Source organism: Sminthopsis crassicaudata, chromosome 1, assembly GCF_048593235.1.
Source record: "Sminthopsis crassicaudata isolate SCR6 chromosome 1, ASM4859323v1, whole genome shotgun sequence".
In the NCBI taxonomy this organism is placed as follows: domain Eukaryota; kingdom Metazoa; phylum Chordata; class Mammalia; order Dasyuromorphia; family Dasyuridae; genus Sminthopsis; species Sminthopsis crassicaudata.
Window position 1 is genome coordinate 703810856 of NC_133617.1, and position 26616 is coordinate 703837471.

The window sequence follows — 26616 nt, forward strand, 5'->3', positions numbered from 1 at the left end:
TTAAGAGTTCAAAATAATGGCAAGCATTATTTCAGGAAGCAAATTTGAATGAGATTTCTTTCATAATTCCTAGAGAATCAGTCTTTTGGAACTGAGCAAAGGGAAATAGAGTTGTTAGCTGATTCTCTTTCAAGACTTGCTGTGTTTCAGGAGACGAATAGGAGAGATAATCTAAACAGAGAATATATAAGATTTCATAACTGGTTGGATAAGAGAGAGGAAAAATAACACTTCTAACATATTAAAACAGGGGTGATTTTTCCCTTCCTCTCCCCCTTTTTTTTTGTATCCTTAGCACTTAGCTTGTCTGACACATAGTAGGAGCTTAATAAATATTTGACCAAATGACTGACTGAATATGCAGATAATCATCATAATGATAGCTAATATTTGTATAGTGCCTACTGTGCTTTCAAATATTATCTCATTTGATTCTAATAACATCCCTGGGAGGTACTTATTATTGTTTTTGTTATTACTATTATTATCATCTCCCTTTTACAGTTGAGGAAACTGAGGCAAGCATAAGTTAATTGACTTGCCCAAAGTCACACAGATAAGTGTCTTGAGGTCTTGTGGATTTTAGGTCTATTGAATTAAAAAAATTATAACTTTAATTTGTGTATAATTAGTTTCCTTTGTGATCCTAAATATTTTATGCATTAAAAACATTATTCTGAAGAGTCCATAGACTTCACAGAGACTGGGATTTATGGCATAAAAAAAAAAAAAAAAAGATGAAGAACTCTTAGTTTAGCGGGAAAGATTATATATTCAGCATCAGACATGTGGAGGGTGAAGTGGTGACTGTGGACTGTCCAGGTGTTGTAGGTAGTTAGAAAAGCGGGCCTGGAGTTCAGAAAAAAGATAAAGGGATTTGAAAGTCACGTATGTATTGGTGAAAGAGTGAAAGTCATAAATGTAGAGGCTGGAGAAGTCCCCATAGCGAATGCCAAAGAGGAATGTAAATGGAGAAAAAAGGCTAGAAGACAGCCACTAAGAGAGAAGCCGTAGTAGATGGTCAGCGACAGGAGAGACTGGAGTGATTGGAGCTCGAGAGCTTAGAAACCAGGAAAGAGAAATAACACAGAAGGAAGAGGATGTCAGCAGTGTCAAGTGGTGTGTGAAGACTGGCCAAAAGAAAGACCCGTGAATCTGGCAAGGAGAAAGTCAGAGAGCCTTAGAGAGGGCAGCTTCAGCAAGTCTGGATTCAGAAGCTGGGCTGCCACGGTGGAGAGAGTGACTGGAGAGAAAGTGGAGAAGCCCTGCTCTCTCTCTGGGATCCCTGACGAGAACCGGAGTGCACATTGCTTTATGAATCATGTGGAGAGAGGAAAATCAGAGCAAAGGGAAAAAGCATGAGAGAGAAAAAAGAAAAAAGAAAAAAGAAGTGAACATAGAAGATATTGATTTACATTCAATCTCTAGTTCTTATTCTGGATGCAGATGGCATTTTCTGTCCAGAGTCTATTGGGATTGCTTTGGATCACTGACCCTCTGAGAAGAACCAAGCCTTTCATAGTTGATCATGGAACATTCTTGCTATATTGTGTACAACGTATTCCTGGTTCTGCTTGTTTTGCTCCAAATCAGTGTGTGTAAATCTTTTCAGGCTTTTCTAAAATCAGCTTGTTTATCATTTTCTTATAGAACGATAATATGGAATATTCTTTTCTTCCCAATCACCTGGCCCATTTCTACCCTTGCTTTTAAACCCTAGCTTACATGTCACTTCACACTTTTGCCTTAACCAAGTAATATCCATTTGGTATTGATAAGTTATCCCTTCTAACTCACCTTGTATACATATTAGTTAATATGCATGTGTCAGGTTCTTCTGCTAGATTGTAACTGCAGGAGTGCCAGTCATTTAGCTTTTATTAAGTGCCTACTAAGTGCACTACTAAGTACTACTATGCAAACAAGAGAAAAAGAAAAGCAAAAAACAGATCCTGCTCTCACAGAGCTTGTAGTAGGATGGGGTGGGAGACATGCAAATCAATATGTACAAGACACAGACCGGACAAATTGGGGGTAGTCTTAGAGGGAGGACACTAAGACATCACACTAGTCAAAACACTAAATGGTGGTTTATGGAATTTGTGTTGGAGTCTGGCCAGGGCTGTATCCTATGCTGCACACTAGATGGGACGTGGGGAACCGTGGCTGTCACAAACTTTCTCTGGGACCCTCACAAGCCCTTTGTTTCTTAATGGGTAAAATGAGGCAGATGGACTAGAACACCCCCCACAGAGTGTTTTCTGTCAACTATAGGTTCATGGCAGATTGTTACTGATCTGGGAAATAGTCCTTTTCCCGCTCCAGATTTTTATAGTTTTGTTCTGAATTTCATGAACACTAAAAAAAAAAAAAAAAAAAAAAAAAGAACATTTCCTTATACAAAATAGAACTGAAAAGAGGATTATTTGCAAAATGGCAAATCTCTATGATGAATAATTCAGCGTGTTAGGAAAAAAAAAACACACCACATAATAAATTCAGCATATTACTTTCAAAGCTGTCCTGCTTGTCTTCGTTCCCTTCTGAACTTTCTCTGTTTACTTTAGAATATTTTAAAACAGGCTTCCTCTTTTCCCTCTGGTTCTTTTTGGATAATAGTGTGGTCAAATGCCACTGTCATAAAGAAAGAAAAACACAAGCCTTGGAGCAAACATGCATGCCAGACAAAGGAAGACCACCCGTTTGGACTCAGGAATGTGTCTGTCTCACTGTGCCCACTGAGCTGCCCCTTGGGCTTCATGTACTCTGCAGTGGTGGTTGGTCACTCAAGACGTCTTTGCAGCATTGTTGTTTTTGTAAAAATAATTAATGGGCCTTTGCTTTGGTTCCATTTGTTTCAGCAAAAAGAGATGGTGCTTCTTAAAACTTACACATTTAAAAGCGACTCTTATTTCTCCCGGTCCCCCACCTCTGACTACCCTGTAGTCCCCAAGGGATTGATTCTTGAGCTCTGGGCTTTGGCATTGTTTGGGTTAGGAAACATTACTTTAAGCTTCCATGATCCTGGGAAGATGAGCAGCCCCGAGGCTTCTCTGGTGTCCTTGCAGGCCTCCCTCAGGTCCAGAAATGAGTCTGCAGGATGCCTTGTGAATTGGTGATGATCTGGGAAGCTTACATAGCCTTTCTCAGAGTAGTGTTTTTAAATGTGTAAAATACAATACATAGGATCACTTAGGAAATCAATCCTATTGAAAGACAGTTATATTAAAAGAAAATAACAAAAAGCCAAGTTCTCCAACTTTAGGTTAAGAACTTTTGGCCTGGAGCTACAAGGGACCTGAAAAGCAGTTTGTTTAGCTCTTCATTTTACAGATAAAGTAGAATTGTTTAAGCAGAGACTTTTGAGGGAGCTAGTTAAGTTGACTTTCCCAAGGTCACACAGCAGTGTTCTACTAGGAAGACCAGGAAAGGCCAAAACAGACCCTGCTCTCAAGGAACTCATAGTATAATGGGGGAGACTTGCAAACAAACATACAAAGAAGACAGGATTGTCCATAAATAAAGCATTGCTACTATATGAATGTCTGTCCAAAAAGATCATGGTCGGTGCCTACTCCATCTGTTTCCACAAGGCAGCTCAAGAGTTAGTGGGATGGGAGGACCAAAGTATTAGGTGGAGTTTGGAGTCTCCAGTGGTGGCCATCATCTAGACCATTGAAAGATGGCTGTCAGATGGCGTGGAGATGGAACGGGATTTATGGAAACAGCTTATTGTTATCATGGTTGGCTGCTTTGTGACAGCAGCTTGGCCTGTGGTTTTAATAATTGTGATCCTTGTCTGAAAAAAGTTAAGTTTTCAAGAAATAGCTAAATTTTGTAAGCTCATTAGTTCTGTGACCTTAGGTCAGTTATTTCACCTGATTGGAATGTGTCACCTTTAATGTAGGGATGACAATCATAACTGTAACAGCTTGAATGAGTTATTGTGAAGTTCAGATGAGATCATGTGTATAGAGGACTTTAAATACCTGCTGCTATCATTATGATTATAAATTTAAAGCTTCTTGGAAGGCAATAACATCTTAGATAAATGCTTTTACCTGGAAAAAGAACAGAAAAAGAATGGTCCAAAAACTCTTTGTAAGTCTGGTGGACTGTAATAGCCACTTTGGATTTTCTTCTTTCTTCTGGACCCCTTTTAGAATAATTAGGTGCCAGGGATGGTTTTTTCTTTGGAGCTTTTGTACTTTGAAGCTTTTGGCAATTGTTATGTATAATATACAGTTGATCTGTAACTAAAATAGAGAGCATCTTTTGTGCCTTTCTTCCCTCCCTCCTTCCCACTCTTCCTCTGGTGTAGTTTAAGTGCTAAGCACAAAGAAGATTCCTTCCTTATGGAGAGGCCATTCTTGTTGGCTGGAGGCTGTGGTTGGAGGGATGAATTTGGAACTAGCCCCTGGATCAATGTTTCCTGTTCTTTTTCCAGACTTTGATAAACTAATTAACTTGCCAAGAGATACAGTTAGGAATGGTGTCTCACCCCTCTCCTCCTCCTTTCAAAGCCACATATTAATTCAACAAACACTTACTATGTATTTACTATGAATAATTCAAAGTCATTTATTTGAAGTGTTCATCCTCCAATCATTCCCATTCCTTCAGCTCCTCTCTCTCTCTCTCTCTCTCTCTCTCTCTCTCTCTCTCTCTCTCTCTCTCTCTCTCTCTCTCTCTCTCTCTCTCTCACACACACACACACACACACACACACACACACACACACTCACACATGCTACTCTTTCTCCACTGTAGTTATTACTGCCTCTCCAACTCCTTAGTCAGAAATTGGCCAAAGAAGTGAGGAAGTCCAGGCTGTTATAGCACATCCAGGATGTCCTTTGCGACACGCCAAAGAATTATGATGCAAGGGTTTGGGAAACAATGAATTAGCCAGTTCAGAAGAGGTGGGGGGAAACGGGCTGGGGGAAGGATTTGGAAGCATTGTGAAGGAGACGATGATTAATTGTATGTAACATAAAAGTAGAGGTTTTTTAGCTGTAGTTTTCCAAAGGCCAAATCATATCTAACTTGCTCCTGAAATTATACCTCTTCCCAGAAGACTTCTCTGGTTAATTCCCTCCTAAATGAAATTCCTATAAATTCTTCACCCAGCACCAAGTTTCATAAATTAACACAAGACATAAAAGTTTACTTACTATAGTCTAATGAACATTTAAGTCCTCCTGTCTCTGACGTTTATTGTCTGTGGAAATCTTGGGCCACTTCCTTTAGTTGTAAAGTGAAGGGGATGTAATGGATACACCACTCCTGGACCTGGAATCAGGAAGATCAGAATTCGAATCCTGTCTCAAATACTTACTTTCTCCCCTGTGACCCTAGGCAAATCCTTTACTGTCTCTTTCCCTCAGTTTCCTCAACTATAAAAAAGGGGATAAAAATGGCACTTACCTCTCAGGATGGTTGTGAGATATTTGTAAAGCAAATCACAATGCTTAAAGCACTATGTAAATGCTATATAGTATTATTATTAGTTATTATATGACAGAGTAATGCTAATACTAATAATAGCTTTACAATTTAAAAATACATTTAAAAGGCAGGTTGTTTTTATTGGTCAGTTGTGTTTGACTCTTCATGACCCCACTCGGGGTTTTCTCGGCAAACGTTTCGGAGTGACTTGCCACTTCCTTCTCCAGCTTATTTTACAGAAGAGGAAACTGAGGCAGGCAGGGCTAGGGTCACATAGATGGGGAGTATCTGAGGCCAGATCAAGCCTTCCTGATTCTAGGGCCAACATTCTATCCCACGTACCACCCCGCTGTCCCTTAGGTAGGTCAGTACACATTACATTTAAGAGTTTTCCAGTGAATGAGGAAACCAAAGCTCAGAAAAATAATGATTTGTTGTCTGTTTCTTGCATCTCCCTTCACTTCTCTCCAGGAACTTGGTTGCTATTGCACTTGGGACATGTATCTTTAGTATTGATATTACTTCATTATCTATGGTGCTCTTTAGCAAGACGTAGTTTCCTTGCTCATCTCTTTTAATTAGATTTATTTTTTGCTTTTGCTTGATCTGAGATTGAAATAACTCATTTGTAATGATCTGGCAGCCGGGAGTCTCTACCCTGACACTGGGACTCATGTGTGACCCCAAGCTGCTAGGCCATGTGCTGATGAACCTGGAATGCTGAGGGAGTTAAGAGAAAAGAAGGGAAACAGGGAGCTGAGTGGTTGCGGGAGGGCCTGAAAGGGGAAGTCGGTGGTCATTGTTTATTTTCCTTTATGTAAAGGGTGATGGACAGCGGAGCCTGGCTCAGCTGCTTTTTAGTGAGCCCATGTTAGATATTATGCTTCCTCCTCTGTAAAATGGGATCATAATAAGAGCTGCTCAGCTGACCTCCTAGGAATGAAGTTTGGATGGATGGTAGATTAAAGAGCTTTAAGTAGTGAAATGGACCAGCCCCATGGAAGAGTTTTGTTCCTAAGCTCTTAGAAAGCAGTTAGGGTGCTTTGAATAATGCCCAGGAAGGGATGTAAATGGAGCCTCCATTCCAGAACTTTTTTGCTGATGGGTGGGAGGACCTTGTGCTCTCTTGGCCCTGGCTCCCGGGCCCCTGCCACTTTCCCCCATAGCTCTTGCCCACTCTGGCTTCAGAGAGGACGCTGCCACATAGGCCGTTACTTCCCTGCTGCCAGAGAAGCAGGCATCCAGAAGAGCTAATCGGGGCCTCAAAATGGATGCTTTGGGTCATGTGGGCGCTGGTCTGTGGGAAGAGCTCCCTTCTCTCCCCACGGGGCCTCCCCAGTTTGGGTTGGAGCAGCATGTCTGCATCCTACAGGGGGCTCAGTTAGTTCCACACTCCTGAGACATTTTTATCAGCATTTTGCCACTTCTCCTGGATCCTCTGATGTTAGAACTACTTACACTGGGAATCGCCATGAAGAGTTAATAAAACTCCAGTGTCTGACACTTAAATTAAGCCCCAAGGCTAATGTCAAGTGATACCTTCTGAAGAGCCTGCCTTGAACTCTGAACTTTGGGTATTTGCTTAAGAAAAAAGAAAATCTCATTTTAATGAGAATTACAAGGGGAAAGCAGGGTTCTTTCTTCATGCGATGGATACATTTACAGTCTTAACTGTTGGGAATCTCCGATTTTTCTGCCAGAGATTGTGGACATTTCTGATTTCTTAGTGCAGAGAGTATAGTAAAATATTTGGCAACATTCCCTAGGAAACTTTGTACTAAAGGAAAGTGGAGAAAAGCTGTTCCCTTAATAGGGCCTCTCCTTTTTTTCCCTTCCTTTCCGTTTCCCTCTCCTGAAACACTTGGCCGGAGGAGCCTGCTTCTCTGGGATGGTGCGAACGGTCCCACTCCAAGCCAATTTGCTGAGCATCAGCCTTCCCGGTGGGAGGGAGCAGGGCTATCTGTTAGGCGCCCGGTAAGGCGCTTACCTTTGGACCACTTAAACCTTGGTGGTGCTTCGGAAGCATTGTTTTTAATTAGGAAGCTTTATTTTTAACCCGAGTGAGCAGACTTTTATCTCCCAGGCAGGATGTGTGGTTTGGGGTTGACATCCATGGAAGCACATGATGCTTGCTAAGCGCCGGAGCCTTGGTTATGATTCACTGGGGAGAAACATGGAAAACAATGTCTGTTTTTCAGTCCTGGGAACCGGAAAATGAACTAGAGATGTGAGCAATGTATCATTTTACTAAAAGTGACCTATGAGCGCTTGGGAGTACTTTCTTTTGGGTGTCGTGTCCATCTCTTACTGGTTATGGTGTGGCGTTGCTCCATGTTTCAGCTCACACGGTTGGCTTTTTGTTTTTCCCAGTCACGAAAGAGTCACATTGAGGAATTTGTTTGGCAGGCTGGCTCTGGTCATTGCAGGTATGTGTCTATTGCTGTCCAATGTACTTCCCAAACTTGACATTGGCAGAATTTGGTCACCAAGATCTATGAATCTATTTCCTGATCATAGAAAGTTCCTCTCTGGGAACGAGCTATTCGCACACTGTGGTGTGGATAGATTATTTGTATATATTTTTTTAATCTCCGTTTTCTCATTTATAAAAAAACAGGTTGGGCTGACTGGTTGGTAAGGTCCCTTCCGGCTCCAGGATTCCACATGAACTAAAAGTTTCTACCAAGGAGCATTGCCCAGAAAAAAAATTTTATTTTCACAAGAAAAACATTTTGCTCTTTCTTTCAAAAATGAAAGTCGACATATGTAGTTCTCGGGAAGCGTGTGTACTCACGTAGTCCCTTCCCACATCAATGGAGTTTATGTTTCAGAGTAAATACTGTAGTACAGTAGAAGCCGGTTTATCTAGTGTTCTGTCAGTCAACATACCATTCACAGGCACTGTCGCACATCTGCTCGGCAGTGATCACTGATGTTTATGATGGGGCCCCTAAGGCACCAGAGAGCCATCCTGTCATTGTGAACCATCAAAGAAAGATTCAATTATATCCATATATTTTCAGTGTTAAATTCATTTAAAATTTTTTTTTTTAACTGTTCAATTCTTTGAAAGCATCCATATAGTGGGCATCTATGTTAACTCTAATAGCCAGAGTGTTTGATTAATTGGAATCTCTATTCCCAAGCACAGGTCCATACAATTTAGAGTCCAATTGGATGAGGAAGTCCAGCATGAGAGGAAGGGACTTGCTCAAACCCAGAACCTCTGGATTTGGGTCTAATGCTTGCTCTACTCTGGGCTGGTTGAAAACAACTTTAGGCTTTAAGCCTCAAGTGCTGTGGAGCTGTCAGGATTTACTGTTAGACTCACCAATCTATAGTTAGGACCGGCCTCCCCTCCCTTAGCACTGCCCCCCCCCCCCCCCCATTTCCTTGTCCAATTCCAGAGAATAAAGAGAAAGCTACAGAAATAGCAATGGTATGTCCATGTGTCAGTGTGGGAGAATGTGAGGTTTAATGGCCAGAAGATTGCATAGCATTACTGAAAACCAGGAAATGAATGGAGGAGGCAGCCCTGTGGACATTCCTGCCCAGGCCCTACTGATTTATTTACAAAGAGATCTTTACTTAGCACATGGAAATGCTATTAAAACAATAACAATGGAGTCATAGTAAGGTAACAAAAGCCAGCATTTCGTGAGTTTTGCAAAAGACTTTTTCTATATTAATTATCTGCATAGCAACTTTGGAAAGTAGCTCCCATCGCTCCACTTTACAGATGAGGAAATGGGGTCTGAGTGAGTGTTGGAGGCAGATTCTTTCTAGTCCCATGTGTCCCCTCCTTGCCTCTACTTCCCCCGGGAGAAAGATGTGGCCTTTGGGCGTTACTCCCCTGGGGAGAATCAGAAACTCAAATCTTCCCTGTTGTTCTAAGCTTAAATCCGAAGTACCCGGCTTGTCCATTCCTTAATAGTCCATAGAATCTAGTAGCTCTTCTGCCTCTGACCCAATGTAGATCAGGTCCCAGTTGTTGGCTTATTTGTTGTGCTGGTTCTGACCTAGCAGCAGTTGGATCACTGATGTTGGGTTCAAGCAGCAATAAGGATTTGTATTTATTTTGTTTTGTATTTCCACGTTATATTAAGTCCATGCTCTACATGTTTGGCACCTCTGGGTTAGATTGTAAGAGAAAAAGCTCCACAACTTGACATTTCTTCTGTACCCCCATATTAATCACCTTCTTGTCTAACTCCTAGAGTCCAAACATTATATATATATATATATATATATATATATATATATATATATATATTTGTATTCTCTTCTCTTTCCAGTTAGGTTAAAAAGTCTTCAGAGAACTGTTTTGTACTATTTCTGTCTTTCTGAACCTACAAGTGAGAGTAAATATGTGCTAATGGACTTGTTTGGAAAACAAGCAAACATTCAGTCTCTTACTTCATTGCCTGAAGGGAATATAGCTTGCCAGGCACTGTGCTAAGCACAAATATTATCTCATTTGATCATCACAACAACCTTGAGAGATGGCTGCTTTTACTAGCCAGGTTTTACAGATGAGAAAACCGAGGCAAGCTGAGCTTACGTGACTTGTTCGGTATCGCACAGCCGGTGAGTTTGGGTTTGAACGCGATCTCCTGACTGCAGGCCCGGCGCCCTCTCCTCTGTCACTCAGCTGCAGAATGGAGCCTTCTTTTTATACCAAAGCAGTGTTGGAATTTGTTTTGCTGGACTATGCATATTTGTTATAATTCATTTCTTTCCCAAAGCTGAATAGGAGAGAAATATAGTTTTATTCATTGAAAAAATTGGAAAACATAGAAATGTAAGCTATTTTTTAGAAAGATTTCCATTAAAATTATTGATTGTTAATTATTATTAATTATTAATAGAGTTGAGATTTTGAGTTGCTTCTTTGGAGTCTGTCAACAAAAGACTCAAAGTGGCGCCTCTGGTGGGGGAATATGTGGGAAAACGCCTTTTGTTGGTGAAACCTTTTGTGAGATGCCAAATTTCGACCTTCACGTGTCCATGTTTTCTTACCAGGAGCAAGAATGGGGATTGCCGAAAAGAACACCGGGAAAGAAGCCGCAGCCCCATTGAACGTGCTGTGGCTCCCACCATGAGTCTGCATGGCAATCACATGTACGCCTCCATCCCCAGCATCACCATGGAGCAGCCCCTTGCACTGACCAAAAACAGCATGGATGCCAGCAGGACGGTCGGCATCCCCCCAGCATTGACCTCCGTGGAACGGCAGCAGGCAAGTAGAGCGTTATTCCAAGGAGGAGTTCGCGGCCTTCCGGGTGCCCACACGTCAGGAACTCTGGGCACTGCGTCATCCTCCGGTCTGGGGATCAGACTTGGCTTTGTGCTTGGGATGACGCACCGAGAGTTGGACGGGGGATCCGTAAGGGGATGGAGGCAGTGAGCCCTGGATGTTTGTGTGGTTGGGGTTAAAGTGAACATCATCAGTCACCTGGGAACGTCCTGTTTTGTCAGTGGGGGAAACGGGAAGCCCTTTTACATGGGAAACTGCTTTACGCGCCACTAGGTCACTTTGTGACCCTTAACGGTTTTTTAAAATTTCTCTGAGAGCTCAGTTTCCTCATTTGTACACTGGTGGGAATATACCAAGTGTTCTCTTTCCTGATCCATCCCGCTTCTCTGAGACGGGCTGGAGAGAAGGGAAGCTTTCAGGAGCCACCCTTGAGAAAAGGTTGTCATGGTAGGGAGGCCCATGAGCCTCAGGAGGCATTGCCCACTCCGCGGTTTTCATGGCCAAAGTGCCTAATGTAGTGTTCCTGAGGTCACTGTGGCCGATACAGAGAGAGGCGGGGTGTACATCAGCAGGGCTGTCCTCCCCGTCTTTGATCAACGTGCATTTATCAAGGCCTTTCCAAGACTGGGCACCATGCAAGGCCCTGGGTGAAGCCGTCTGCCCCTGCTTGAGGTAGGAGACAGTAACCAAGGGGGGCAGAATTAGTGTGTTCTGCATTTTACTGGAACGTTTTTTTTCTTTCCTTTTTAAAACATTATGTATTCCAACTCGCCATCCCACGATTGCTTCCCATTTGGACGAGCTTTGGCTGTTGTAACAGTGCTATCCAGCCGACCCAAAGGCATGGACTCTCATCTTTACATAGAGTTCAACTTTTCCTTCCTGCCCTCATTTGTTGACAACTGGAAAGGAAAAGTCCAGCTTTTCATTTTGTCCCAGTCGCCGTGTGATGCGGGCTACCTATCAGCCGGGCTTCTGGCCCTGACCCAGTTATAGGCTTCTTCTCTTTCCTAACCTGCTTCTTCCTGACCTCTAGCCCCTCCACGGTCATGTTTCCAGGTGTTTGTCTTGGTTTCGTTTGTTTGACCGAGTATTTCCCATGACTGTTTGGCTGAAGTAGGCCTTTAGCAAGAGGTGACATGGGCACGGGGCAACTCCAGGAGAGCAGTTTGTGGCCAGGATTTTATCCACCTGTTGGTGGGTCAGCGAGGAGGGGGCTTCTGGGGCCAGCAACCAGCACCTCTGCGGCACGGGAAAAGCGGGACGGGCACAGGGGCTGAAGTGGAGGTGACGCGGGTACCTCCACGTTCTCAGGAATAGTAGCTGCATGGGATCGGGTGCTGGACCCAGCAAAATGTGCCGAGAACACCAGGTGGGGAGGCTTTGAAGGCACCATTGCTGAAGATGAGGCAAAATAAAGCAGGTTTTAGAAGTAAGAGCAGAAGACGCCATTCCTTGCGGTTTGTGGAGGCCCCCTGGATTAGAAGTCCATCCAACGAAGCTGTCTGGGTGGAAATAACATTGGACCTCAGACCACTGACTTGATTTGTCCGACCGCTATTTCCTTATATGTAAAAGGAGGTTAGACTAGATTGTCCTAAGATAGGAGATTCTTAGAGCTCTGAGGCATTTGTGTTCTGGTCTGATCCCACTTTTCCCACTCTCCCCTTCATCTCATTCCTGATGCTTTAGATTCCAAATAGGGCATGTGTTCAGGGACACTGGGGGTGTGGAGACATGTGTGTGCATCTCCACTTGCTTTTCCCCTCTGACAAACCAAGAGAACGTTGTGGGGCTGGAAGGGCCTGGAGGGGACTGCCGGGCTGGGCCCCACGGCCGGAGGATGCCCGTGGGGTCAGGTTATTCTCGGCCCTCTGGGCCTTGCTTTTACAGGAGAGGATTTCGTAAGAAGGCGGACCACTCAAGCTATCCCCCCATGAACATGCTGAATGCACAGTATCGCACCCATTCCTGTCTGCACAGGACTGGAGAGCTTGGAGTGACTGATCTCATCAGACTTGGGTGGGATGTGCAGGCAGGGGCTTACACACACATTCACCTTTGACATGCATTTTTCATCTATATTTCTGTATATTTGCTGGCTAAGGAATGCATCTCCGCATAGCCAAACTCCATTCCGGGCTGACTCCGCTTTCTGTGGGGGAGATGCCCGCGTAGCCGAGGGCCTGTGCCGCAGGGATTGCTGTTTTAGTGACAATGATAATAGCAGCCAGAATTTATAGAGAGCTTTGCGATTTGCAAAATGCTTTACAAATATTGCCAAGTGGATCACATAGCTAGTAAGTGTCGAGGCAGGATTTGATTCCATGTTGAGCACTCTTTGGTCAGACCTGAAATCCTGAGCCAAACCAACCTTTTTCTTTCCTAATTTTTGCGTGAAGTGTATCCCGCATCCGCTTGGCTGGGACTAGGGTTCATTTTAGGTGTTCCTTTTGAGAGGAGGAGGGAAGAATGAACTGCTAGCTGCCAGCAGTTTTACAAATGAACTAAACTTCTGGCCTGTCTTGCCTTGCATCCTTAGAACCGCCCCTCAGTTATCACCTGTGCCTCTGCAAGCAACCGTAACTGCAACCTCTCTCACTGCCCCATCGCCCACAGTGGGTGCGTCTCATCTACACCAGCAAGCTACAGGCGGCCTCCAAGTAGTAAGTCAACTCTGTTTTCCCTCCCGTTCCTTTGTAAGAAAAACAGATCCTGGGGAAATTCTGTTGTTTCACAAAGTGCTGTTAAATTTGTTTATAAATTCTAACTAACTCTTAAAAAAGTTTTAAAGAATTCGTTAGTCACCACTCCCTTGTTGTTCAGACCAGGAATAATTTAAGTAGATGACAAGAAGCCTCCTTCATCTTTCATCACCGCCAAGTATTTATTTCTGTTTTTCATATTTCTATTCCAAAAGAAAAATTAATGATATTTTGTTTTGACACAACAGACACTTCCCAACAAACTTTCCCACAAAGAATATCTTCTGAGAACCACTGTGGAACATTGCCTAATCCAGGGTTGGGATGGAGATATGTCACTCATTGAGTCTCTAGTTTACCAACTTTTAGTAGAAAGACCGTGTGCTTTAATGTGAGAAAGGGTGTTGGCATGTGTGCTCTGCTTATCGTGGAGTTTTTGCTGAGTACAAGTTTTCATTGAGTACATCCAGCGTGCGTGGCTTTAGTGAACTTTCAAGCTAATCGGAAAGCTGGGGTGTAGGCAGTGGGACAATTAATAAGCTATGGAAGACAGTAGAGGACATAAGACGGGTCATTCAGAGAAAGCTGGGACGTAGCACGTGGGGCAATAAATGGCAGAAGAGAGTAAAGGACGTAAATCCTGTGGTCATTCAGAGAGGGGGGTGGGAATGAGAAGTCTGGGGCATATAGTCCTGCCCTCTGAAGTTTGAGATCTATTCGAGGGCTAGTAGAAGTACATAAAAGGTAGATTACTCAAGTGCCAGATGAAGGCTAAAGACAGCTGATTACCTGAGAAGTTCAAGGGTCAGGACTTCCTAGGCAGTGGCTTAGGCAAGGGTGAAACACTCTGGTCCTTCCTCTGTGGAGGAGACTTTGGGGTTAATCTGCCGTTGGGGAATCTTCCAGCGGGCAGGGGAAGGCCAGAGTTGCTCCTTCAATGGCAGGAGCGAGGCTGGGGGGAGGGGCCCCGGGCTGGGCTTTCTGGCTCTGATCGCGTTCTCCTCGGCCTTCCTTCCAGCTACCACTACCTGTGACCCCGTGGTAGAAGAGCACTTCCGCCGGAGCCTCGGCAAGAACTACAAGGAACCAGAGCCCGTGGCAAACTCTGTGTCCATCACGGGGTCGGTGGATGACCACTTTGCCAAAGCACTGGGCGACACGTGGCTGCAGATCAAGGCCGCCAAGGACGGGGCCTCCAGCAGTCCCGAGTCCGCTTCCAGGAGGGGGCAGCCATCTAGCCCTTCTTCCCACATGGTCAATCACAATCACTCTCCCTCCGTCGTCTCATGAAGAGAGGACCGTTGACAGCTCCTCTGCTGGAGAACAAGTGAATCTGCATGGTTTGCCTGAGCTTTGAACCGTCGATGCTTAAATGGAAAATAGTGTGGGGTGGGGTAGGTGATGGGGTGGGGGGAGGTTAGTTTGCAACGTCTTTTTTTTTTTTTTTTTTTTTTTTTTTTTTGTACTCGCTTGGTATTTGTACAAGGGTGCCCTCAAACATGATAGCAGGAACTATGTGTGAAACATCCGTGTAATGTAGCATCCTTACTTCCTGCCTCAGTTACCAAAGAAACCTCTGATGCAGGTCTGCTGACCCTCTTAACGGAACCGAAATCTGCAATGCGCACGCGCGGCTCGCTAGCTCGCTCACTGAAAGCCATTACGACAGGTGGTTGACCCAAAACGCTTTGTGCTTTCAATTAGCTCCTTGAGACTAGACTTGTTGTGGTTTGCTCCATTGCTTTTACTTTTGTTCAGTCATTTTGTATGTATATACTTGAAAAGAACTGTCACGTATGATTTGCACTATTGGAGGAGGATTAGTTGCCTGGCAACTTTAGGCAAGATGCTAGTATTTCGAGGGCAAACTGCTGAAAAAAGGGTTTAAGAATGACATTTCTGTCCATTTATATGTGTTGTTTTTTGTTTTTTGTTTTTTTTTTTTTAAACAAAACCGCTTAGAAGGGGAAGTCTCATACAGGTTATAGGTCTTTCTCTCTTTAGATTTCAGGTGCTTGGTGCTTGCGACTGGACTGCATTACTCGACCGAACACGGGCATTTTATTTTTTTTCTAAACACTGCAGTTTGTTAGAATAGAGCTGAAGTTGGAGGGTTCAATAGTGCTTTAAAAGATGCATGTTTTATGGAAAAAAATAGCTGGTATCTATTAATGTATAGACAGTTTTAAAACCATAATACTTACTAGCTTCTGTTCAGAATTAGTTTATTTTTGTCAGTTACAGTTCTAGGTATACTCACTGCTGGTACAGTTGTACGCTAAGATTTTTGTATTTGGTATTCACTTTACTCACAGCCGGCACCGGAGGGAACTCCCGCACGGGCCTCCTGAGCGAAGCAGTTCAGCGGGCGACTGGCCGTGTTAGGGGATGACCCGGGGTGCCAGACCTGACTCCATCATTTATTCGTGCGTCACTCTGTGCTTTCAACAGATTTGCTTCCTGAGGCTTCAGGATTTGTCCTCAAAACTCCCCTCGATGCAGAAACTGCTCCTTCCACCGTATTGGCCCGACAACAGATCACGGGCAATCTGGGAAGGGATGCCTCCAAACGCTCACTCGTAAGCCTGGGCCAAGGCAGTGTACATTCCTCCATTAGAAGACTTTATACAGTTATTAATTACTGCATTTATTATAATTTGCTATATTAATAGCTACTAACTAGAGATTAGGGAAAGAGGAAAGCATGGCGAACAACACAGCTGTGGAGTACAGCAGCTTCTCTTTATTGTGTTTTATTATTCTTAGATACGATCCCCAGCCCCTCCTCCTTTCCTTCGCCTCCCCCCCAGACTACATTCCAGCCCCCCCCCCCTCGAGCAGTTTGGACGCCGGCTCCTCTGGCCAGACCCACCCGGCCTCTCGAAGTCGCTGCCGAGTCGGAGGGGGACGGCGAGATTGGGGAATTGGTACCGGGGCCATTGTCACTTGTTTTCGGTTTGAGACGCTTGAAGTTGAGCTGTTTGATTTGGAAAAGGTGCGGGGTGGGATGAGGAGGGGCTTGGCTCTCCCTTGTATTTATATAGGGTGGCTGCTGAGGTGGGGGAGTCCAGTGGTGGTTTTTGCTGGGTTTGTTTTTTTTAAAGAGAAAGGCTCTCTCTGCACCCCCTTCCCCCCATCCATGTCGCTACCGTCTCACTGGTAGTCAGTGCTTCTTTGCTTTGGCATTCAGGCCCCTACTCTCTGTAGGAAAACCGTTTGAGAATACTTTTTTTTATATAGGGAACTTTAAGACCATCATTACGCTGTGCGTAAAGAATGTACAGAGAAATTTGTAGGTATTTTTTGAGGAACAATTAATTTGTTAATGATATGTAGCTATTTAATTTTTCCCTTTCCTATTGTAATCATTCATTTTTTTTTTTTTTGTTTGGAGAAAAAAGTTGATCTTTTTTTGTTTTAGAGTTGTCTGTGATACAGTAAAAGTGCAGGAACACAGTTATTCTATGAGAACACTGCATTTACATTAATAGCCACTAGTTTGTTATCGCTACAGGCTACTGAGTGTTGTAACAGGAAAATACTAACACTGTAGATGGACTCTGTGGACAGTGTGACTCCTAATGACATTTCTTGAACAACGTGGTGAAGACCGTCCTCATTCTCTCTCTCTATTGGGAAAGTCAACAGTGTCGCTATCAGCCGGGTCCCTGGGGCTGCTGACTTATCTGCGATAGGTCAAGATGGAGGTGGGTGGGATGGGACAGATTGAATGGGATTGGACCTGCCCCGACCCAGACGCTCTGAGCGGGAGCGTCGGGAGAGGGGAACCAAACATTTCACGGGGAAGGAATGAGCTCCCTGATCTAAAAAAAAGCACAGTGAAGTTTCTTCACCAAGCTGACTTATCCGCAGTTCATTCTGAACCATTCTCTCCATGTTTGTAAATCTGTAATATAACAATCTCTGTGGCCTGTTTCACCTGGACGAAGAAAAAGAAAAAAAAAGGTTTGGCAGGCCATCTTTTTTTGTACTTAAAAGTAGCCTTAAAGAACAATAAAGTGCTCTTAAAACCATACACTTGTTTCTGACCCTTGCTGCATGAAGCTGTTGCTGGGGGCGGGCGGAGATGATGGGGTGATGCCAGGGGTGGGGGTACATCTCTGTTGGGGAACGGTCTCCTGGGAATCTGGGGCCGTGGCTGCCACAAACAGGTACAGGAGCTTGCCCTGCCTCCTGGATGGGGCACACCTCAACTTCCAGGCTTGGCAGTCATTGCATTACCCATGAGGTAGCTGCCCGGGGCAACTGAACCAGGAAGGTACTGTTGGGTCAGATGGGCTGGTCTCTGCCTTTGCAAACTTTAAATGGTAAGTGGCGCAGCTAGGTGCCCTGCAGGCGGCAGAGTCTGGGCCAGGACTTGAGGGGGGAGACTGAATCCAGCCACAGACACTAGCAAGTTTCATTATTTTGTGTACCTCAGTTTCCTCATATGATCAATGAGCTGAAGAAAGGCAAGCCTTTTCAGTATGTGGGCCAAGAAAACCCCAATGAGGTGTCCTGCTGAAACAACTCAACAACAATGGCTTTTAAGAGCCAGAGCCTCTAGGTAGGTCAGGGGTTCTTAACTTGAGGTCCATGAACTAACTTAAGTTTTCTTAAAAAAAAAAAAAAAAAAAAGTTTTGGTAGCTGTATTTCCAATAAAATCAGTTTCCTTTTTGTGCTTTGTTTTATGCATTTAGAAACACTGAGGTTTATTGCCCTTGCCACCCTGCTAAAGGCTCCAGCACAGAAGACTAAGGATCCCCGACCTGTTCCTTCCTTGGCCTCCAAAACCTTGTTCTTCGGACTCAAACCAAAAGTTGGGAGGGAAATTGGGGGCATTTGTTTGCTAAACACTTGGCACGGGCCAACCGCTGGGTTAAGGGACGGACCCACAAATGCGGGATGGAAAAATTGGGGTGGGTTGTGCAGCCACCCTAGGGATGCTCCCCTCAATTTCCCAGACATTATGATGGCGGCATGCATTAGTCCTGACTCCCCCCTGAAAAAAACAATTTTGATCAATACTTTGACACATCAGTCACTCTGCAGCAACCAATAAGACCTTCCCCTAAAACAAAGCAAAACAAAAATCTGTTAAACAAAATCACCCAACATGTCAATGGCAACTGATCTGTGCTGGTGGAGAAGTGGCTCTGGTCCAGGAGAATAGTCACCTGTGAGGGGGAGGGGCCTCCCCCTTTCCCACACTGTTGCCGGCTTCCTTCCAATTCACCCCAACCCTATGCCCATGTGCACAAACGCACTGCAGAAGCGTCTTTCTTGGGGCCCAGGGACCCCAGACTCCTCCAGCCGAATGTCAGGGAACGGAGCTCTCCATGACTGCAGGTGCCAGATGGATCGGAGGCAAGTCAGGATCATCTCTCACTTCTTAAATGAAAACTTTATTTTTAAAATGAGATTATAGGGCTCGGCTGGCCAGAGAAATGTGCCCAAGGTTCTGGCAATGATGTTCTCAATGTGGCCCATGGCAGTCAGAGGGCCCCGTCCAGTCAGGGTCGGCTGGGTCATCCTGGGTCCGGCTCACCAATACCCGCCTGATTGAGCTCTGCTGACCCAGACAATGCGGGCCTGCTTAGGACACAGTCTCCCCCAGGGCCTCCCAGTGACTCCCAGGCCTCCAGCCAAGCAGGAGACGTATTTTTGTCTTCCAGGCCAAGCCCGGGGCTTCTCCGTGGCCCAGCCGCCCCTTAAGAGTTCCTTTCATTGTCTCTACGTTTTACTGCTTGCAAAATCATTTTCTAAGAGTCTTGGGCAGCTAAATCCTGCCACGGCCTAGACCCAAGACCAGCGGGGTCCGGCCCGGCCAGCAAGGCTTCTTGAGACCTCTGTCTGCCACATCGCCATTCAGAATGTTGCTTGGGGTTAGCACGGGACCCCTTGGGACCACCTGATCTCCGACAGTCCTCGGGTGGGACCCACAAAGAACAAGTGTAAGAAGCGGATGAGGGGCGGGTTAGTGGGAATTATTGCGGTTCATTTGTCAGCGGGTTCATACCTGTTCCGGACTGCTTGGCTGACCCTCCAGGAGCTGGGAACCTGCTGGGGCTGGAGTCAGGAAGAAGAGTCAAAAATGGCCTCGTAATTGGTCACTCTGGGCACGTTCCTGCTGCCTGCCTCAGTCTCCTCAGTGTTAAATGGGAATACAAATAGCACTGATCTGTCTCCCAGGGAGATTTTGAGGGTCAAATGACAGCTGAAAAAGTGCCCAACAGACACCAGGTTAATAAACGCTTGTCCTCTTGGCTCCCCTCAGCCCTCCTTCACCGAGTTGCTCCTGAAGGAGCCAGGTGGGACATCAGTCACCCCCTAATTCATGTCTTCTGCTTTCCTGTATGAGGGCACCCTGTGGCTGGGATGTGGGCACAAGGGATGAGTGAGACTGGCATGCTGGGGCAGGGGCCCTTCCTGGAGCAGGCTGGCATCTCAGGGGAGCTTCCTGAGAGGAATAAACCAGCCCCCCAGGCTTGTTCCCAAACCAGTCAGGAACATTCCCCTGGCTCATCACACAAAGGCTCCGTCTGGTGACGGTAATTTGAAAACTGTCTCAGGAGGAAACTCCATGTCGTATTTGCATTGCCCCAACCACTTTGCTAGGGCACACCCTGGCAGCGCCCCGGCTGGTACCGGGGGCTGGCGCTTGCTGACCTGCTCTGTGTCCAGACAAAGGCTAACCCTCGTGGCCAGCCCCATCAAGATTTGTCACGAGTCCCCTTTGGACAGAAAGCTGTTGCATCTGGGCCTGGGAGCTTTCTGAGGCCGTTTCCTCTTCTCCCCTTCTGTGATCCTTTGTCTGACTGCCTTCTGCTTGCAGGGCACAGCCTGGGAGTGGGCTCACTGGTCTCCAACACCTGTGCAGTCCACCCCAGAGCCATACATGAGAGTGAGGGGAGAGGCCCATCCCCCCTCTGAATCATTCTGAAGTGGGCATTTTAATCAAAACACGGCTCCTTCAGAATGTGTGGGGTTGCAAACACGAAGCCTGTAGGCGGAAGGGAATTGGGCAACTTTGGCAGGAGAGCCCCCACTGCCTCTAGAGAAGGTCAGGAGTATGGAGATGCATCTGTGGCTTGGAAAGAGCGGGCAGGGAGGGGATAACTTGGAGTCTGGGAAGCCAAGTCCCCAAAAGCCAGAAACCCAAGAGCACAAGAGTCTGAGGGCTGACCGTGCCAAGAAGGGCTACAAGTAGAAAATGTGCACTTGGGCGGGAGGGACCCTCAAGTTAATCGATGAGACAAACACACAGTACTCTTACTGACTCTTTAATCCCTGTTTTCACTCATTCATATGGCTTTCATCGCCCCGGATGGCATCCCCCTGCCTTTCCCACCCACCCTTTTTCTCCCCCATCCCATTCTGTGCCCGGGACAGGGTGAGCTGTTTCTCTGGACACAGGGACGGGTGATGGAACAAGGAGAGCCGACCTCCGGGGAATCCTCTTAATGAGGGAGCCTGCCTGCAGGAGCCTGTCAAAGTGGCCACCAGGCTCTGTCCCAGGTGGAAGGCCTTTCTCAGTCGGTCCCAACCCCATCCCTTTCATTTCACCAACTAGGAAAGGAGACGACCTGCCTTGGAGCACAGAGCTCGCTGGTGAGGACTGTGCCAGGTCACGCCTGCAGGTTCCTCTCTGGCCCTCGCTGGCTCACAGAACAGGTCGAAGGTTTGGGGCAGCACCTATGGGCACCAGCCCCTGTGCCAAGCTTGGAGATGAGCCAAGTCAAGATACTGGCAGAAATACTTTTCATCCCTGTCTTTGTCCTCCGAGGGCATGGTGTTTGCTGGGCCAGGCACCCCCGGAGATTGGGGGCGCAAGACGGCCCTGGTGGGGAAAGTGTTATTGCTGTGCTTTGAGTCCAGAACAGGATCTGAGGGGCTTCTGACGGGGAAGGCCCATCAGGTTCTGGGTACCTTAAAGCCAAACCCATGGGGTCTGGGAGGCAGCCAGAACTCGTAGTCCAAGAGAAGACAGGAGAGGCTTCCCAGCCTCCCAGCCTCCCAGTGGCTGATGGGTTTTCCCCCCACACAAGAGCATCCCAAAAGGCATCATGGACCCCCTCAGTTAAAGGTGAAACGGGAAGGTAGCAGGGATGTTCTGGTTCCAATGGGGAATGGCAGGAAGAGATAAGGGTGACACGCTCTTTCTGTTCTCCAGGACTTCTCTGAAACCATCAGCCCCCAGGACAGGGCTGTTTCCTACTACAGAATAGCTGGTTCTCCCTGGGGGGGGAGGGGACACAGTCCCTGGTAGTCTGAATATCAAAGTTTGCCAAGGTTAGGAAAACCGGGAGCTTGAGGGAGGGGTTCAAAGCACTACAGCATGGAAATTCCAAAGCAAATCAGCCCAGGACTGATGGGAAAAGTAAGCAGAAAAAATGGAAACTGCCTGCTAGGGAGAGAATGTACATGACCCATGAATCACAGCGCAGAATATACATGATGAGCAAGCATTTGTCTACAAAACCCCATCTCCAAAGGACAGTTACAGCTCCCAGAAGTCAGTCCAGCCTGGGCCCCGCGGGCGAATCGGCTCCCACACGCCGGCTGGGTCTGGGTGAGAAGCAGGCCAGGCGGGGAGATGGCAGTTGGTCGCCCCGAGCCCGGGACCACCAGGAGTCTGCTCCCGCTCAGATGGTGTCATCGTCACTCATGTCCCAGATCTGCAAGGAGAAAACAGCAGCAAAGGCTTGGTCGGGGTGTTCCCATTTAATTCAACAAACAATGGTCTCTTTACAGGAAAGTTGGCCAGAGCAGGTCACAAAGGGGCAGAGTTTAGAAAAGGTGGGGGACAAAAATGAACCCAAGAGGGAGCCAAGAAGGTGGCTGGGGGGCGGGGGGAGTTAAACCACGCACATTGTTTTTTATTGCTGCCATTCACGCATTCTCCATTCCAGCCAAATGGGCCGCTACCTGCTTCCTGTACAGGAGTTTCCATCTCTTGCCCTGAAAAGTCGCTTCCCGGGTAACATCTGGGACACGCTCTTTTTCTCCCCTCCCTCTCACAGAGCTGCAGCTCTGGGGCTCCTATTTCCTCTGCCAGCCTTTCCTGACCAGTCCTTGATGCTTTGTGCCTCTTGAAATTATATTTCTGTTCATATTGTACTCTTCCCCCAACAGAAGAACCTCGTCCTTAAAGGTAAGGACAGTTTTGTTTTAGGTTCCATATCCTGGCACCTACCACACACTAGGAACTATTTAATAAAAGCTTGCTGAAGACAATTGTATAAATATGTATGCATATATTGGATTTAACATATATTTCTACCAAGTTTGACATATATTGGATTACTTGCCATCTAGGGAAGGGGGGAAATTGAAACAAAAGGTTTTGCAAGGATTAATGTTGAAAAATTATCCATGGATATATTTTGAAAATAAAAAGCTTTAAAAAATTAAAATAAAATAAAAACTTGCCGAATTTAGCAAGTTCCCATCTAAAGAATCCTGGCCCCGTGAAAGGAACAATGTCCTGGGGTCTGAAGACCAGCACTCTGAGTGCCCCATCGAAGCTTTGATACTTATGAGCTCTCTGGCCAAAGAGGAGTCATTTATTCTCTCTCAACCTCAGTTTTCTCATCTGTAAAGTGGAGATGATAATACATTTTTATTATCTATAGTTGGGAGGAAAAGTTCTTTTGTAAACTATAAAATCCTAGTAAAGTGAACTATATTATCATTCTAGATTAGAAAGAAGATATCAAGAAGTTGGATAAATTACTTATTAAGCTAAATAGTCTCAAGCAATGGCATTGAAGACAGCGATTATCCAACCCACAACCAAGAAATGAAGCACAAATCTGTCAGCATTTATATTAAAAATTTCTTTGCTCCAAATGGTTGGGCAAATTGTGGTATATGAAGGTTATGGAATATTATTGCTCTGTAAGAAATGACCAGCAGGAGGAATATAGAGAGGCCTGGAGAGACTTACATCAACTGATGCTGAGTGAAATGATCAGAACCAGAAGATCACTGTACACTTCAACAACAATACTGTATGAGGATGTATTCTGATGGAAGTGGAAATCTTCAACATAAAGAAGATCCAACTCACTTCCAGTTGATCAATGATGGACAGAGGTAGATACACCCAGAGAAGAAACACTGGGAGGGGAATGTAAATTGTTAGCACTAATATCTGTCTGCCCAGGTTGCATGTACCTTCGGATTCTAATGTTTATTGTGCAACAAGAAAATGATATTCACACACATGTATTGTACTTAGACTATATTGTAACACATGTAAAATGTATGGTATTGCCTGTCGTCGGGGGGAGGGAATAAGGGAGGGGGGGTAATTTGGAAAAATGAATACAAGGGATAATATTATAAAATATATATATATATATATATATATATATAAAATAAAAAAAAAAAAAAAAAAAAGAAAAAAAAAAAAATTTCTTTGCTCCAGCATTAAATAGAACTACCCACATTTGGATTCACACATTTTAGTCCCTGAGGTGCTTCATGAGGAAATGGAAGGCAAAGCAGCTGAGGCCGACCAAGATCAGAAAAAGGAAATCCATATTGAAGAAATCCATCTTTTCAATACCAGTGCTCTTCTAGTAATGTTAAATGACTGCACAGTTTCCAAAATCACAAGTCACAAATTTCTGGAAGGGACACCTGGTTTGGCTCCTGCTCAGCCCCAGATGCTGATGGCAGTCAAGGACTAGCTTTGAGCAAGATCAGGCCCCTGAGAAGTTGTGCTGGTCCAGAGACATCTGGAGAAGCCTCAGGAAAAGATCCCTCATAGCCCAGCAGTTCTTCATTGTTTATGTCATGGGCCCCTGGGCAGTGTGATGAAGCCTATGGATCCTTTCTCAGAATCCTGTTTTTAAAATTCATAATTGAAGGCAATATTACATTTCAATTAGAGTTTAGTGAGAATAAAATAGAATTTTCCCCATCCAAGTTCACAGATCTCCCTGAAATCCTTTCCCACGCAGGGTCTGTGGATTATAGACTGAGAAAACCTTCTCTAGAGCACCCCCAAACCAACCTGCTTTCCTAGAGAAACTGTGGTTCTGAGAGAAGTTTTGGAGTTGGAGAGAGAAAGAGGAAATCTTAGATGTGTCTTAAGCTCTTACCCAAATTATCACAACAGTCCCCAAGAGACAGAAGAGGTCAATGAGAGTAACTGAATGTGAAAAACAACAGGGATCTGGGCGAGGAGGGCATTTGGGAAGCCCTAATTCATTATCTGGAAAGAGCTTTCTCTTCCCTTCCCCTTCATTTTTCCTCTGTCCCTTCCCCACCCTACTGGATTATCTGAGAGGCCCTGGCAGCAGGAGATGCCCATTTACTTGGCAAGTCCTGTTTCCTGAATGCTAGGGAAGGACAGGTCCTCGCTGAGTTCCTAGGCCAAGCCTGTATCTTTTACAGGGGGAGACCACAGCTTGAATTTAGACAGAACTTCCAGGGAAAGGCAGCATGGGTAGGAGAAAGAACACCATCTTTCTGGGGATGCATCCTTGGTTCTGTCACTCATTTGCTGCTTAGGCTGGGAGCAGGTCATCCCTGTCTTTGAACATCAGCTTCCCCATCTGGGAATGAGATGGGTGGAGAACATGCCCTCTGAGGCCCTGCCAACTTGAGGAATCTGGCCTGAGCAGGGCCCACCAGTGCGCTCTGGCCTCCAGGCCTGCATCCTACAGGACACAGAGTGAGGCCTCTGCCCTTTGGGGAGGAAGGACCCTGCCCAGCACTTTTCACTAGGTTGCAATGCCTCCGCTCTGGGAAATTTGTTATTTGGACCTGGCCCTGCTGGAGTGCTGAACCTTCCTCCCTCACTGTGTCCCCAACTTTCTGGAGATCTGTTCACCAACTACGTATGCAGCTCTTCAGAATTCTGAGAAGGGGTTGTGAAACAGCACTAACGTGAATGGAAAATATCGGAGGAACAGTTTGTTTATACACACATTTTCACCTTGCCCTGTGTAAGGGGCTGAGAGCCCGCCAAGGTAAATAGAAACACTCGGCTGGTCTTCCAAATCTAGACTTAAATAAATAAGAATAAAGCAAATTTCTTTTCTTCGGCGGCTTCTTGCTTGACTCAAAGGCAAGAGGGCTTGGGCACCTCCCACTGCTCTGGGGTTCTGTTATTTTGTTTTTTAACTGGATGTGTCTCAGCCAAAAAGACAGGGATACTTGTCATTTCTGTTGTAATAACATATTTGGAAATTTTCTGGGGAGAGAGCTGAGGGTCTAGTGGGATGCTGAGCTGGGCTGCAATTTCAGCTCTGCCTTGTGGCCTTCTCTCTTGGCCTCTGTATCCGTAGGGATCACATGGAGGGGCTGGCTGCTCTGAGGCTCTGAGCTTGAAGAATCTTCATTTCATCTAGCCGGAAGGCGACGCTGCTATCTTTTCCCATCTCAGCCTTTTCTACAGCCTGGCTCAAATTGGGAAGAGGTTCCTCCCTTCCCATTGCCAACGTTGCTGACTGAGGTCTGCTCTTGTCTCAGACATCACCTCCCCCATGGACTAGTCACTCCTCAGAATTCTTAGAGAATTCAGTCTTTGTCCCTATTGCAGAGAATGTAATTATCTCTGCACTTGGCTCTCTCTTTTAGTCTGAAAGCTTCATGATCACAATTGCGATTATTATAAACATTTACCAATTGTTATTATAACCATAGTTAATTGTCTATAAGTTACTAATTGTTATTATAACCATGGCTAGCTGTTTGTATGTCACTAGTTGCTATTATATCCATAGCTAGCCATTTGTATATTAATAATTGTTGTTATAACCATAGCTAGCCATTATATTACTAAATGTTATTATAATCATGGCTAGCCATCTGTACTTTACTAATTGTTACTATAACTAAAGCTAGCTGGCTGTAAGTTACTAATTGTTATTATAGCCATAGCTACCCTTCTGCATATTAATAATTGTTATTATAACCATAGCTAGCTGTCTGCATGTTACTAGTTGTTATTATGCCCACAGCTAGACATCAGTATGTTATTATACCCCAAGCTTGCCATCTGAATATTACTAATTGTGTTATAACCATTTGTATATTGCTAATTGTTATTATTATCCCCATAGCTAGCTTTTGATATATTATGTTAATGTTGCAAAATATTCTTATTTAAACTTTATTATTATCTATCAATTGTTTTAGCTTTATTAACTGTATTAACTTTATAATCTCATTTTATCATCACAGCAACC

The 26616-nt window shown here is 45.2% G+C and overlaps 2 protein-coding genes across 7 annotated transcripts in view; one reads left to right on the plus strand and one right to left on the minus strand.

Annotated features, from left to right (window-relative positions):
• Positions 1-17446, plus strand: part of VGLL4 (vestigial like family member 4) — a 201168-nt gene extending 183722 nt beyond the window's left edge. For all 5 annotated transcript variants that reach the window (XM_074283898.1, XM_074283901.1, XM_074283900.1 and 2 more), the window contains 3 exons: positions 10471-10687; positions 13248-13371; positions 14429-17446. In XM_074283898.1, coding sequence (XP_074139999.1) covers positions 10471-10687; positions 13248-13371; positions 14429-14700 — 613 coding nt within the window. In that variant the 3' untranslated portion in view covers positions 14701-17446. The remainder of the gene's footprint in view (positions 1-10470; positions 10688-13247; positions 13372-14428) is intronic.
• A 3234-nt stretch (positions 17447-20680) lies between these two features.
• ATG7 (autophagy related 7) overlaps positions 20681-26616 on the minus strand; it is a 263555-nt gene continuing 257619 nt past the window's right edge. For both annotated transcript variants that reach the window (XM_074283897.1, XM_074283896.1), the window contains one exon: positions 20681-22089. In XM_074283897.1, coding sequence (XP_074139998.1) covers positions 22057-22089 — 33 coding nt within the window. In that variant the 3' untranslated portion in view covers positions 20681-22056. The remainder of the gene's footprint in view (positions 22090-26616) is intronic.